This window comes from Salvelinus namaycush, chromosome 4, assembly GCF_016432855.1.
Source record: "Salvelinus namaycush isolate Seneca chromosome 4, SaNama_1.0, whole genome shotgun sequence".
Lineage (NCBI taxonomy): Eukaryota > Metazoa > Chordata > Actinopteri > Salmoniformes > Salmonidae > Salvelinus > Salvelinus namaycush.
The window spans coordinates 42,647,619-42,662,919 of NC_052310.1; the positions used below are offsets into that span (position 1 = coordinate 42,647,619).

The 15,301-nt window shown below is 46.1% G+C and overlaps 1 protein-coding gene across 2 annotated transcripts in view; it reads left to right on the forward strand.

Moving 5' to 3' along the window:
* Window positions 1-15,301, forward strand: part of ltbp1 (latent transforming growth factor beta binding protein 1) — a 133,089-nt gene that overhangs the window by 62,600 nt on the left and 55,188 nt on the right. For both annotated transcript variants that reach the window (XM_038991875.1, XM_038991876.1), the window contains exons 6-9: window positions 8,051-8,254; window positions 8,454-8,749; window positions 9,690-9,789; window positions 12,881-12,964. In XM_038991875.1, the coding sequence (XP_038847803.1) occupies window positions 8,051-8,254; window positions 8,454-8,749; window positions 9,690-9,789; window positions 12,881-12,964 (684 nt within the window). The remainder of the gene's footprint in view (window positions 1-8,050; window positions 8,255-8,453; window positions 8,750-9,689; window positions 9,790-12,880; window positions 12,965-15,301) is intronic.

The following is a 15,301-nucleotide window of genomic DNA, read 5'->3' on the forward strand; positions in this document are numbered from 1 at the left end:
GTGGGAAAACCCAAAGAAAACTAATTCCTGTCTGACTCAGCAGCAAACACAGATAGGAGAGTGCTCGCTCTGCTTCTGTGACTTGAATAATGTTTACATACTGCTTTACTCATCTGATATGTATATACTGTATTCTATTCTACTGTATTTTTGTCAATGCCACTCCGACATTGATAAATATGTGTACGTGACCAATACCAATTGATTTGTTACTCATTTTGTGGTTCAAGATACTTACTTTAATCATCACTAAATGCCTATATCATGCTGTAAAGTGCATGCAAATTTAGCAGCATAACTTGCCTTTTCCTGCACTTTGTGCAGATCTGCAGTCTAGAGCGTTGCTCTGTCCGTGTGACTGTCTCTTTAAATGAGAGCACCTGGCGTAGTATCAGCCTAATGTACCCGTCGAGGCATGCAGTCTGTCCCAGGCCGGCTCTTCCCTACATGCTCCGAGCCAAGAGAGCTATTAAGTAGCACAGACTAGAGCCTAGAAAAAGGAGAGCAAAGTTTTATTTACAGTGTGCGGGCCCATCTCCAGCAGCAGAGATGGAATAAATCCCATGTTTGTTGATCATACCTGAGTGATGAGAAAGGAGGAGGAGAAGGGAGAGTGTTGCTTCATAATAAGAAAAGGTGGAGATGTGTCCCTGCTTGCTACAGGGTGTTGGCTAATTAAGACGCTTACCAAGCCCATAACAAGCTTAAGTTGTTTTGTGATTTGTGACTCATTTATCCAGGGCGAGTTGCAACTGTACTTTTTACCCACTTAACACGGCACTAAATGCCTGTTGGAGGCTCTGCAAAGGAAAAATGTATTTTACAGTCCTGTGGAAAGAGGGTTAGATCATAGTGGTGGGTTGAACTGTGCTGTTCTTATGACATTTTGTGCAATTAAAACACAATACATCCTTTGAGAATATGATAGGAACAATTTGATGATGTGGGTTGGATTTGGGAAAACAAAGGCGTTGAGATGAGGGGGGAAAAACCTGCCGGTGATTTTAAGCATCTGTCTGATTTACAAGCAGCAGCAGCCTCATTTTCTCCCCATTTCTTTTTGGGTTGCTGCCCTGCCTAGTCAGCGCTCAGGGCTGGAGGCCTGGTGGTTTTGGGCTGCCATATTACCCTCTGTCGCCGATGGAGACAGCCCCTCAACTCTCCTACAGTCCAACTCCGCTAGACTTGTATGTGGAAAGAGAGAAGGACCCAGCTGCATAGTTTACTACTGTACAGTCTACTGGCTGGCAGATTATATAACGGTCTCGTTCAGTTTCCATATCAGCTCCTTACTGATAACGGAATAACATTTCTCCCTCGCATTCTCTCTCTCTCTCTCTCTCTCTCTCTCTCTCTCTCTCTCTCTCTCTCTCTATTTCTGTCTCTCTCAACCCTGTCATACTCTTTTCGACCCCTCTTCTCTGTCTCTCTCCACTGTCACAGTATTCTATTGGGGATAAGGAACCCTTTCAGAGTGGTGTTTTTCCCATACCTCAGTGGTCTTTTTGGCGTATTGTGTCCCCAGTTGTGCGCGTTGCCTGTCCAAGTATTGTGAGCCTCCTGGATCAGTCCAGGCTTCATTATTAAAAATGGTCACGGCTGCCAGTTCGTTTTGTGTGTTAGCTGCGTTCTAGACGATTTCATCAGATAATTATTCGTTAACTATTATACGGCCGTGGCGGGAAATAACACAAATGTATCAGAATGGCGTCTCATTCTTCTCCTGTTCCTATGAACCATGTCATTCACTTACTGACCTTTAACCTATAAGCACTGTACAGTAATTCACTTTCCACACGCTTGGTGATTAGCCTATGGGCTTACTCTTGCAATTATCACTTTCCTCTCTCTCAACCAATGAGTGTAAATGAGTTTATATGTCAACTTCCCCATGTTCTCTCATATTTGCTGTTTTTCAGCAACAGTTTTCGACAACCATCCACCTCCCACCACCACCAGCTGTACTACCCTTAAAAAGATACTTCGGGATTTTGGCAGAATCAGAGGAACTGATGGATACCATTTTTATGTCTTTGTGTCCAGTATGAAGGAAGTTAGAGGTAGTTTTGCGAGCCAATGCTAACTAGCGTTAGTTAGCGACTTCCTTCAAACTGCATTCCTCAGAGACAAGGCCATATCCCAAACTATTTCATATAATTCTATTTTGCAATCTGTCTCTGTTGTTCATTCAGTTAAACCTTTACTCGATTGAACTCAAGATGGAGGTGAGATGGAGGGAAGCATTTTATATATTCCTTTACCCCTTTTCTTCATACAGCACCTCTACAAATACACGACATGGCCAAAGTATGTGGACATCCCTTCAAATTTGTGGATTCAGCTAGTTCAGTCACACCCGTACACAGCCATGCAATCGCCATAGACAAACATTGGCAGTAGAATGGCCGCTACTGAAGAGCTCAGTGACTTTCAACGTGACTTCGTCATAGGATGACACCTTTCCAACAAGTAAGTTCCTCAAATTTCTGTACTGTTAGAGCTGCCCCGGTCAACTGTAAGTGCTGTTATTGTGAAGTGGAAACGTTTAGGAGCAATAATAGCTCAGCCGCGAAGTGGTAGGCCACACAAGCTCACAGAACGGGACCGTCGACTGCTGAAGCCCATAGCAAGGTAAAAATTGTCTGTCCTTGGTTGCATCACTCACTACTAAGTTCCAAACTGCCTCTGGAAGCAACGTCAACACAAGAACTGTTTGTCGGGAGCTTCATGAAATGGCCAAGCAGACGCACACAATCCTAGGATCACCATGCAGAATGCCAAACGTTGGCTGGAGTGTTGTAAAGCTTGCCACCATTGGACTCTGGAGCATTGGAAACACGTTCTCTGAAGTGATGAATCACGCTTCACCATCTGGCAGTCTGACTGGTGAATCTGGGTTTGGCGGATGCCAGGAGAACGCTACCTGCCCCAATGCATAGTGCCAATTGTAAAGTTTGGTGGGGAAGGCCCTTTCCTGTTTCAGCATGACAATGCCCCCATGCACAAAGCAAGGTCCATACAGAAATGGTTTGTCGAGATTTGTGTGGAAGAACCTGACTGGCCTGCACAGAGCCCTGACCTCAACTCCTTCGAACACCTTTGGGATGAATTGGAACGCCGACAGGCCTAATCGCCCAACATCAGTGCCCAACCTCACTAATGCTCTTGTGGCTGAATGGAAGCAAGTCCCCGCAGCAATGTTCCAACATCTAGTGGAAAGCCTTCCCAGAAGAGTGGAGGCTGTTATAGCAGCAAAGAGGGGACCAACTCCATATTAACACCCATGATTTTGGAATGAGATGCTTGACGAGCAGGTGTCCGCATACTTTTTTCCCATTTCAGGGAAGAGGTAAAAAAAAAAGAAGCTGATAGATTTCCTCAGCTCTCAGGACAATTTCCATAAATGTTCTAATTCCTCAGGTTACCTGTTCAGTTTTTACAGAGGTGAGAAGGACCGGAATGGAGGGGATCCCATTCCATTTTTTGGACGTCCATGTTGACTTTGGGTGGAGGTAGTTGTCTGGAGGCCTATGTGTCTAGAGTCCTGTGTGAGACTTGATTAATGAGCATTACACACTAATAGTGCATTTAGGCTTTCACTGGTCCAAAGGAGTGTAATCAGGTGTTTGGTCAGTGCCTAATTGAAAGCATGTGAGGCTCTCGGGGAAAGAAACAAGTCTGCAGCTCTCTCTTTGTCTGCCCTGTAAAGGAGAGTGCCAGGTATTTAACTGAAACACTTTCACTAAGTTTTATAGGCTCCCTTCGCTCCCACGTACGCAAGTTATGGCTGGGTGATCATCTGGTGAAGAATAAAACCTGTAGCTATGGAGGAAGGGGAGAGTCCAGCGGTTGGCAGTGGCGGAGCGTGCTGGAGAGTTTATGAGCTGTGCAGCTCCAGCCTTATATCGAGCTGGAGATGGCTGGAGTCAACTGCTCCTCTGGTATCTGTCATTTCCTCCTTGTCAGATTTCATTAGCTTATAATCACCGCACTGTCATTTCCTCCCTCCAAGTTTTGTTTTCTTCTTTGTAGATTGCATTTTTTTAGTCATCCCTACCTGGGAGGCAGGGAAGCGCTGCCCTGTTTTTGCAGTCTCAGTGGATGGGCTGCCTGCGGTGGAGTGGGAAGCGATGGGGGCTTCTCTGGTTGCCAGATCCTGTGCCCGCAGTAAACACCAGGCGCTAGCCTCTCTCGTGAGTCTAGGGTTGCCTTGTCTGGGCCAACCTGCCTCACTGCTCTAACCACTAAGTGGGATTTTTCTGTGAAATGCCAGACACCATGTCTTAAAATCTCATTAGGCACCCAGGGGCCCTACACTGTGTTGCTGCTGACCCAGCCTCCTCTAATCACACATCCCTGGCCCACGGAGGGAGCACAGCAGCCTGCATTAATGAACAACTTCCAGGGCTCCAGTCGTCCCTCTCTTTCCCTCTCTCACTTTCCACTCTCAACCATTTAGTGGATGAGGAGGAAATTAGTCAGTGTGGTTTTGTGTGTGTTTGTCAAGGGTGCAACTTTGGCTTTAGAAGTGGGGGGGACATAATTATTATTATTTAAAAAAATATGTATCCAGTCGGATAAACACGCCAAACAGCCTACCAACCTCTCGGAGGCGTCCGCGTGGTCCCAAAGCACACCGTTGCCTCGTTTGGATCACATTCCAGTGATAAAACTGGGGGGGGACAAAAATGCAATTTCAGAATGTGTGGGGGACATGTCCCCCCCCCCCGTCTCCAGTAAAAGTTACACCCCTGCCGTTGGGGTATTTGTGTTAACTGTATCTGTGTACATCTGTGTGTGTGCGTGTCCACAGTCCACCAGGTGAAATAGTCTCCTTTTATTCTGTGGTAGTCAGAGGAAACATCTGGAGCGCATAAGACTGTGGCTGATTTTGGGACTGAGGTACTGAGGTCACTCTCTCTGACTCAGCTGATTAAGGCAATTTAGGCAGTTCATATTTTAAAAACCTTTGCAGTGATCATGAAACCAAACCATGTACACTGTATCACTGCTGTCATGACATGTTGACATTGCTATTAATTATATATTTGAATATTTTGGGACTACTATATGGGGGGATTCAAATCAAATCAAATCAAATGTTATTTGTCACATACACATGGTTAGCAGATGTTAATGCGAGTGTAGCGAAATGCTTGTGCTTCTAGTTCCGACAATGCAGTAATAACGATTCATTTCCCTTGAATGCTCTTACATTGATTTCCCTTAAGTGGCTGTCTATCAGAAATGAATCAGATCAGGTCTGATAAAGTTAAATTGCTGTTTGAAAGAGTGGCACTTCCCTTCCCACCCTGCGATGTTTTGGCACACACAGCTCCAGTAGCTTGTTTCCCGCCCACAACAAGATGAGTGTGTAACCATTATGGTGTGGTTAGTGGTTCTAGGGGATGGGTTGACAAAACACGTTCTACCAGATGAAGTGGGGTGGTTTTGGGGGCCATTCACCCCGGTAAGCAGTCTATGTAGTAATGATCTCATTAGGCTCTGGGAACCACAGCTGTGGCTTCTGGTGGAGGCTCTATGACATCATACTGAGGGCTGCGGAGGAGGAGGGCAAACCGGATGTCAGTCAACAAGAGACACAGTTACTCATCACATTAGGCATTGTGATTGACATTTTTAATGCGCGAATGAACCTCATTCAAAGAGACTGGAGATGTCAGGTCACGTGGTCAGGAAAAATGACTGACCCTACGTGCTCATCCAATACGGTTTGATTTGGGTCCCATCAAACCCATGATTATCATGTGTAGATCCTGCTCTGTTCAAATGACCAGTCAGTACCAATGTGGCAAACGGCTTGTCAACCAGTTTGATTAGCCATATATACTCTCTCAAATCACATTTTACATGGATGCTGTCTCTTCCAGACATCCCATATGTAAAAAATAACCCGTTGTCCCTGAGATGTCTTTGCATATCAAACAGGAATGTCACCTGATGCTCCTAATGCCACCAGCCGCATGGTAATGACATGGGTCAGACCTGGGAGGGGACTGGTGCTGGGGAAGGGCAGAGTCAGAGAGGACTTCAAACAGAACTCTAGAGCAGGTCCCTGTATGGGCCAGATAGAATCAGAGGCAGCAGGGATGTGAGGTTTGGGAGCGGTGTTGTAGTCACCATAATGACAGGGTTGGGGAGAGGCAGATTTATTACAGCTGCCATTGTGTCACCGCTGCAAATCCTACCAAACCTTGCCTGTCCTTTTCTAGGAAAAACACACTAAATTAAACAAATAAACATGGATGCAATATGTGTGCAGTATGGTAGTGACCCGGAGGCACTGGACACAAAGACTCTAGGTCACAGGACAAAGAGCTACTATAGGAATGTTGTTACTTTAGTTGGAACATGTATAACTTTCTCTATAATAAACTCGAATGCCTCTTTCAATGAATTTGAAACACCATTTTCATTTTGAAACACTAGCGTGAGGTTAATGTCTAAGATTGCCTCTGAAGGTCTGAAAAGTGTGTGATTTAAATGACCTGGATGCGTGAAACATTATAACACGTAACACCACCAGCAATTTCTGCTGTGTATCTTTGTTTGACGTGCTTTACTACAACGTGCAATAGAGTGCCAGAAGAGGTGTGATTCCTAGTTCTCTCTCGCTCAATTGATCAAAAGACTCGCGGTTTGCTGAGGAGATTCCTGCACTGGTAGAAAGGACGACCGACCCAGGAAGCCTAGATGGCAGAGACTGTGGTGTTCCCCGTAGGCAGCAGGTATTCCCATTTGAGAGAGAGAGCGAGAGAGAGACCGCCTCTCTGTCTGCTGGTTGGACTGACAGCTTGATTCATGCTGGCGACCCACACGCCATTGACACATATTTCAAATACACTGGAGAGGGGATTCAGTTCCCTCAGACCTTTTCAGAGGACGGCTCGGCAAACAAACCCTGCACAGAAGGTCCTTCAGCCTCGCAATTATTGAAACTTACTGCCTGAATGGAGCCTTTAATGTTCTCCTTTAGATTCTATATTTCTCATTTGTTTTTGTTTCTTTAAATCTGGCGTGTGGTGCGTGGTGACCTGAGGGGTGTGGTGGCATGTGCGGCGCGTGCGGAGACTAGCTGGAGATATGAAGAAATTCCTTTGTGGATGAATAAGCCTTGGGTGACTGACAACTCTGAGACAGAGAGAGAACGAGAAAAGTGAGACTGTAGGTGTGAATGATGGGTTGAGAGAGATAGTAAAAAATAAAGGGAGAATGGAACACTTACTCAATTTTGAGTATGAACATCAAGGCATTTCTGTGTCATTGCCCCTCTGGAGAGTAATACTTTCCTGGTCACACCTCTGTCATTTGGTTTGGGTCTTAGCCTCAAGCAGCCTTATCTGGGCCTGAAGTCTCCCTCAGAACCAGGCTGAGCTCTTCATGAGTGTCAGAGTCAGGATGGAAAACACACCCTAGGGCTGAATACATGAATACATCACAGGCTCCTCAATTAAGCCAGGTTTGCTGAGGAGTTATGCAGTCTCCAGGCGTAATGGATCATTTGCCATCCACCTCCTTGCTTCTTTGTGATGAATATTGATGGTGGGGGAGCCAGGCAGTGTTTGGACACTGAGCTGAATGTGTAATGGCATAGAACCCTGGAAGACGAGGACAGAGACGTGAATGATGGCTGAACAACACAGACTTTGTTCTCCTGGGTCTGGATGGATCCATCATGCTTTTTAATGTTGCAGCTTGTGATTCCTGCTTCATATCTTTGTGTGCCAAAGCACAAACCTCCTAGAGGAGGTATTTGGCATATGGAAGCTGCAGTGGGAGAGAGAGAGCACTCAGAGATGAAAACTATATTGGAAGACGATAACTCATTGAGAAATGTCAAACAAAGTTCATAAATAGTGGTTGTTTTGTCTACTTGCTCTTTATTTAATGGTTGATCAGCCTCCGAGTCAAAAAAACGTTTCCAGCAATAAACTGCTGTGAAATGCTCAGAGTGTGTGTGTAATATCATTGGGTTCGCTGTCACCTGTGGACACAGCTGGCTAAACTTCACGTTCTTTGTGTTTTTTAGTGGTATGCCATCTTCCCTGCATGAATGGTGGAAAGTGCAGTGCCAGGGACAAGTGTCAGTGCCCGCCTACCTTCACAGGGAAGTTCTGCCAGATGCCTGTTCAGAACGGGAATGGACAGCAGCGCCAGAATGGACAGCAGCAGACGTCCCAGATTCACTCCACTCACACTCTGCCTCTCACCTTCAGCAATGGACAGAACCCTGGTAAGATAGAGAGACTGAGTCCAAAAACGTGGAGTTATGGATGATTTTTTGAAAATGTTAGTTTTTCATCCAAAGGCATCGAGGTACAAATACGAAGGAGTATCCAGTAAGTGTACATCTAAAGTGCAGTCGGGGAACATTAAGTTGCTCTTTTCAATAACTTTGACCCGACGTTTCCTTTTTCCCTTGTCTCCCCTAGTGAAATATGCCCCCAGCATCGTGAACATCCACGTGAAGCATCCTCCAGAGGCCTCGGTGCAGATCCACCAGGTCTCCCAGCTGGATGCCAATGGGCAGAAGGTGAAAGGCAATGGGCAGAATGGTCGCTCCCAGACCCAGTCCCACTACACCTACCACCACTCAGAGAGCAGCCAGAAGATCCAGCAGCAGGGACACAACATCATCTACCCCAACCAGCAGAGCTACGTACCCCAGTACCAGCCTGTCTCCAACAGCCAGCTGGGACGCTGCTTCCAAGAGACCACTGGCACACAGGTCAGAGAGGGACAGGGGACAGGGGAGGGATGGAGAGAGAGGAGGGATGGAGGTGAAGAGTGGGGTAGAGAGAGGAAAACTAGAAGTGTTGAGAGTGCAGATTGAGAGTATTGGAAGACAGGTTAGAGAAGGACAAGGGGAAAGGTGGGGGTTGGAGAAAGAGAGTGGAAATAAGAGGGGGAGAGTTTGTTAGGATTTGTGGTTAATGAGTACTGCTTCAATGCCAGCCATTTATCATTCTTTGCATTGGAAAAACTACAATCAAAGTAACTGTTTGTGCATCAAACTAATCTACGCTAATCTAAATTGATGTTTGTTTAAAGGGGGGGGGGAAACAACCATGCCTCAATTTAAATCAATGCAGGTGTAAGAGCCTTCCTGTCATTTTTCAGCCTGCTAGGTTTATACCCAGAGAATAAAGATCTTATCAACACCAAGGAACTTTTCCCATCTTAGAAATGGTCCCTTAACCCAGGTCAGTGCTTCAATACATCCAACGTTATTAGCAGCATTGGCAACCCGCCCATCTTATCCACACCAGATCACCATTCAATTTGGTTTACATGTTGCAGTCAAATGGACGTTGTGGTGATAAGGCTCCATCAGCAGGCGAGGCGCCGACGAGTGTTCCCTTATCAGTGTGTGTCCATCTGAGGGAGGCTTGGCGACAGGATGTGTTCTATAATAGAGCTGTTCTGTCTGAGAGTTGGAGTGACAGGTGGCCATTGTGTGATGCTGATGGCACACAAGCCCACGTCGCGAGGCGTTGTCGCGCAGCTTTTTTTTATTACTTCAGCCAGCCAAGTAGAGGAATATGGAGGGAGTTTTTTTCCCGGCTGAAAATACTGAACTCGCTCACTCAGTCTTTCCCTCTGTTGTTCCTTTCCTCTCCCTTTCTCTATTTCTCTCTCTCTTTCTCTCTTTCTCTTCTAAATGCCAGTGTGGCAAGGCCCTCCCTGGTCTCAGCAAGCAGGAGGAATGCTGTCAGAGCATCGGAACATCCTGGGGGTTCCACAAATGCCAGAAGTGCCCGAAACCATGTAAGTACCGATGTAATACAAGTAACACTCTTTGACTGGTGTAGATTATAGTGGTTGGCCTTTATCAGAAGGTGAATGGGGAGTGAGAGAGACTGTTGTGAGATAGACAGGCAGCGACAGAGACAGATGAACTGCACACCCAATTAAGGACGTCTCAGCCCAATGACATTTGTCTCAGCTATGTGAGTACTGTGTGGCTATTTGCTGCCGAGACACAGTAGTTGAAGATAGATCCGGTAATGCACTTTACTGGCACTGTGGAAGCAGTTTACTGGCATGTGCACTTTCTCACTTCCTAACTGCTTCCAAGAAAATGATTTTTTTGTGTCGAGACAATCAACACATTGGAACCCAGCTTCTACCAAAGACAGGAGGGGTAATGGTTTTTCACAGAGAATGACAGAGAAGGGGGCAGAAGGAACTATGCTGGGATGCTAAAAAATATGCTAGCAATGAGAAATTGGGAGATCTGTTTTCAAATAAACATGACACAGCCTCTCTCTCATCACCTGAGACACATTACACAGTGTAGCCTAGTTACTGCAAGTAACAACAGAATGTCCAGCCCAGTCATTTCAGAGCAGCTGCTCTTGAGGCACTGCTAGCCTACCTTCAGTGAAAATCCTAGCTTTGACTTGCCTAGTTAAATAAAGATAAAATACAAAATAATGCACTCTCACGAGTTGCCCAGTCACTTGTATCAGCTGGCAACAGGCAAAATAAAGACGCAGAGTCACATTCATTTGGGAACATAATATGACGCTTGTGTTTATCCAGATAAAAAAAGGTGGCCAGCTTTTGACCCTGTGGGTTTATTTTGAGAAGAGATCTGTTAAAAAAAAAAAAACCTGGATGTCTCCATACCAGTAGTCTGTGTTTCCACGTGGCTGTCCTGTCTTTCTCTTCCTGGGCTATTTTAGCTTGTTGTTACCCAGTGGGGGAAGGTTAGGCCCATGTTTGCATTAGACCATTCCAGCCATCTCCCAAGGGTGCTGCTTAAAGAATGATCTTTGTTTCTTTCATACCAAAGCTATGGGATCGTTGAGAGCTTAGGGGACTGAGGGGATGGTGGGAGGAGACAGGGGTGGGACGTGGTTAGAAATATGTGTTTTCATCAATTAACTGGAAGGCGGTGGATATCCTCACGTGAATAGCTTGTACTCAAGAAGAGCTCATAAAAAAAAGTCATTTGTAACCCAGAAAAAGACTATTAGTCTGCCTCAATCAGACAGGCATCAAAGTACTCTGTGCCCTCAGTGCACTTTGGAGATGAAATAACTATGCTTTAATCATTATCAAATAATCTTATGACAGCTTTTTCATTAACTCTCATTTTATGTCAGGGAGACTTTTCCCTGTTGGGCCTGAGAATCAAGTTGAACTTGGTTAGTTTGTACTCCTGTCTTACCTGACAGGTAGACTCTTTCAAGGTCAGAAATCACCACACATATTTTTCGACCATTACTTCCCAGGTTTGCACACTGAACAAATCCTAAAGGCCTTCACCAGTTTGTTCCCAAAAGTCTCCTGTTATTGAAAGGCACAAAGGAGGCACTGTGTACTGACTGGTTGTGTTGGGAGTCAGGAATGGCAGAGGCGTGAGGTTAGTATTTATGTGTGGGCACCGTGTTAACAGCCACATTATGCCCCGGAGACAGTTTTTGCTGTTAAATAGATTGGCTTACGCGCAAACAAACACAGCCTTGTTCCCTGTTGAGAAGGGTAGCAAGTTATCAATCTGCTCTTAGGTATTTGGGTGCCACCCTGTTACTGGGCCTGAAAAGCCCTCCATCAGTACTTCCGTCTGCCAGAGTAGATCTAGATTCCCCCTTATTACCGTAAGCAGACTTTGAGTTAACTCTCCATCTGCAGTCACCCATCAGCTTTGAAATGGTTTGATTTATTCTGAGCCAGCGGTACCATGGGCAATGCGGTTTAATGGTTCCTCTTTGAGGACTCTGACTGTGCCCCCGGGCTCTCTTCCTCCCTCATCCTCTGTCAACCCATTGGAACTCAACCAGAGTCTTAATTAACAGATGTTAGCTCCCTTCGTTGAGTTTTTACAATGAAAGCAATTCATGTCAACCTTTGGAAATGAAACAGTAAGGCTACATGATGTTTGGCATTTGGAAGCGGAGGTAGGAGGGTGTTTTTACACAGTGTTTTGTCCTTGAGGCTTGTGTGGCCAGGGATAAGAAAGTTGAATGCACGAGAGGAAGTGTTTGTTCATGGGTTTGATCAGTTGCCGTGCGTGTGTACACCACGTGAGAGAAGGGGGGTTTTACCCATATTTTCCCTTTCATTTTGTTTTCATATAGTGGATGCTTGCGCTGCCGTTCAACTCAAATCCATATGGGAGCAAAAATGTTTTTATTTTGCCATGATTCTCATTTTCCCTAGAGGTAAGCTTGAGATCCCTATTCGTGTCCTTTAACAGCTATCAGACAATGCTAGTAAGCTGAGAGGCCTGCGTCAGGAGGCCAATACCATGCATTCGTGATTTCAGATCAAAGTGGGATTAAAGCAACCTGTCATCAATCAAAACCAAGTGTGATGGTTTTTATTCTTGGCAGGTTTCCTGACGCCACCTCTAGCCTGGAGTCATGATAAACTATGTAACTGTTCTAGGTGACACTTCCAGTGGGATAAACTAAATATTGTGTGTGTGTGTGTGTGTGTGTGTGTGTGTGTGTGTGTGTGTGTGTGTGTGTGCGTGTGCGTGTGCGCGTGCGTGGTACGCATGCATGCACGTGTGTCAGATGAAACACTGGTTCTTACTCAAGGTGTGTTTTTGATGGATCGTGTTTTTGCGTTGAACAGGTCAGAGTAGAGACTGTCAGAGTGGCCTTCCTCCTTCCTAAACAATTCTGGATGAGTCATCAAATGCTGTCTACTCAGAAGTCAGAAGGAATCCCCAAAGTATCAGTAGAAAATGCTTATGCATTTGAAAAACCTTGACATGTCCTCAAACGTGTTCGTGTGAGAGAATGAAGCGTATATACTCTACCTATATTGAGTCATATAAGTCTCAGAGATGGAATGATGGACGTCAAAACAAAGAACTCTTTCTCTCTCTCTCTCTTCTCTCCAGCTATTCCTCTGACAGCAGGAGGATCCAGACAGGCGATGGACTGCCCCCAGGGATACAAGCGCATCAACAATTCCCACTGCCAAGGTAAGAGCTGCGGCCCACCTTTAGTTCAACCTCTCTGCGTCGACCGCTGGCATTGTTTTGCTTGTGCTTTCCCACACAGAGAGCGTTTCTTAGCGTGGAGGAGGGCTTCGCCAAGAGAAATGAGCCCCAAAGAAATGATTTGTCACCAGCCACATAAAACCCTGCTAGAGAGCAGGGCTACAAACCAGAAACGGGAATGAATATGCTTCATTTTGACAATGATATAATTCTCTCGCTTTGTGTTGGTGTCCTGTGCGCTCTACTCTGCTCTACTCCTTCCTTGGGCGGTGTGGGCCTGTCTACCTGTACACAGCACCCTTTGCTGGTCCCTCAGCTTCCGGTCCTCCACAGACGCACTGACTCAGCCAACTCTGAGGCGAGAGAGAGTATATTCTTAATTTACAAGCCTAGTGTGCAGGCTGCCATTTGTTGTCTCCCAGAGCTGCCTGAAATCCATCAAGGATGAAAGTTTTTCATTATTTTCTTTCTCCTCCTGACCTGCTCCACTCGCTCGTCAGTGATCAATCCTGCTTTAACAGGACCCCAAACACCATAACAGCCATGCAGGGGAGAGAGGAAAAAGAGGCAGGTGCCATATTTGATAGATTTCCCTAATCTGTATTGAATTTGAATATGATAGCAAGCGATGACTACAATACATCAGGGCTGGCAGGCCTGACCACTTTCAGGGGAGTCACTCTAAATCAAGCCTGCTCCGCGCCAGCGACTTTTGAACCCACTGTGGCCCATTCAAATCAAATCACATTTTATTGGTCACATATTTAGCAGATGTTATTGCGGGTGTTGCGAAATGCTTGTCACAAAGGATCCAATTCGGGGAAGTTGTATTTCTGGTTGGAATGCTGGTGAGTTACTGGTGCTCTGATATCTAAACGTTATTTACGGTTGTATGTACTGATGCAAAAAAACGTTCTGGGCTAATAATGTAAGCAATAACGCACACAAAAAAAATACTGAAAAGTTGCTGCTAGAAGCAGAGCTGCCATGTACGTCGGCGCCATCTTAACAGATTCACTCAGCACTCCATTCAAGGGGAGAGAGAGGGAGACAGAGATAGAGAGGGAAAGATGGAGAGAGAAAGAGAGAGAGAGAAGGCCAGCCTCAGTGTCTGGGTGGGGCCCATATGGGCCACAGGCCTCTGCTCTGAAATCTTCTCAGCTGCAAACCCAGACTTCTGCTCCTCTCCATGGTAGCTGGTTGTTTGAACGGTCAGATCTTACAGAGAGGGGTTCTGAAATAGTGAATGCTTCTCCTTCAAATCGAGCTTGTGGCATTTCTTATACAATAGCAACTGCCCAACACTTAGTACACTACATTATTCCACATCATTAAGAATGAAATATTGGAACAGTGGACGGTACATTGAAGACATTGAAGATATCAGGGGACATCATTTGGCATCACTCCCTGCTCTCTTCAAAGGAATCCCATTCTTTGACAGCACTGGTACTGTAGTGCATGGCACAACCAATAGAGGGCATCTGCCAGGGTTACACTGGTTCGCCATGAAGCAGAGCGCCACCACGCCTAATCGTTTGCCAGGCGGAAAGGGCTCTGAAAGGGGAGCTGAGGCCTGCTTGCTGCCTAGTCGGAGAGCTGCCAGGCTGAGGAGAACAGAGTGCCGGCCCAGGGCCCAGGAGCCCAGACTTGGCTATTCCTGTGGAGGTGCTGTGACTCACCCTGTAATCCACCACATCCTGTTCCCGTTATTATTCCCCCTTTTTTTACAGGGCCGATTTGGATTTCATTTCCAATTTGTTTTCCTTGGAGCTAGGTACGTGTGTTTACTAATCGCCGGACATGGTGTGACTGTGTCCAATATAAGATGTGGAGGGAAAAAGAGACAAGGTAGAGGATTGTTTGGCTGGTTTAAAGTTGTGTGGAGTCGGTTTGGTCCCGGTCTGATCCAGGTTCTGATTAAATTCCCTAGTGAGCCATTTGAGTTCTGAAGCGTTGAGGGTAGGGCAAGGTGTGGTGTTAGGCATGGTCAAGTTCAGTATGATTTCACTTGGACAAGCCAATCTCCCTCCCACATACTCTAGTTTAGCACTTCTCAGGCGCTGCTGAGTGTTTTGGGGGCTAATGCACAGGTGCGTCCCAGCCAGAGTATGTGAGCGAAGCGGGAGCGGCGCGAGGAGTGGAGCGTGCCCAATGATTCCCAAAGGCTGGAGCGTCGGCCTTCTCGCCCGCTCCAATTTCACTCCAGTAGCGTTCACTTCAGGAGCTCAGGGCATGCCCGGCGGAGCAGGCGTTTGTGGTCTACTTGTGTGCGGCTGTAACCCCTTGCTTTAGCTACTCTCATGGAGTTCGCTAAAT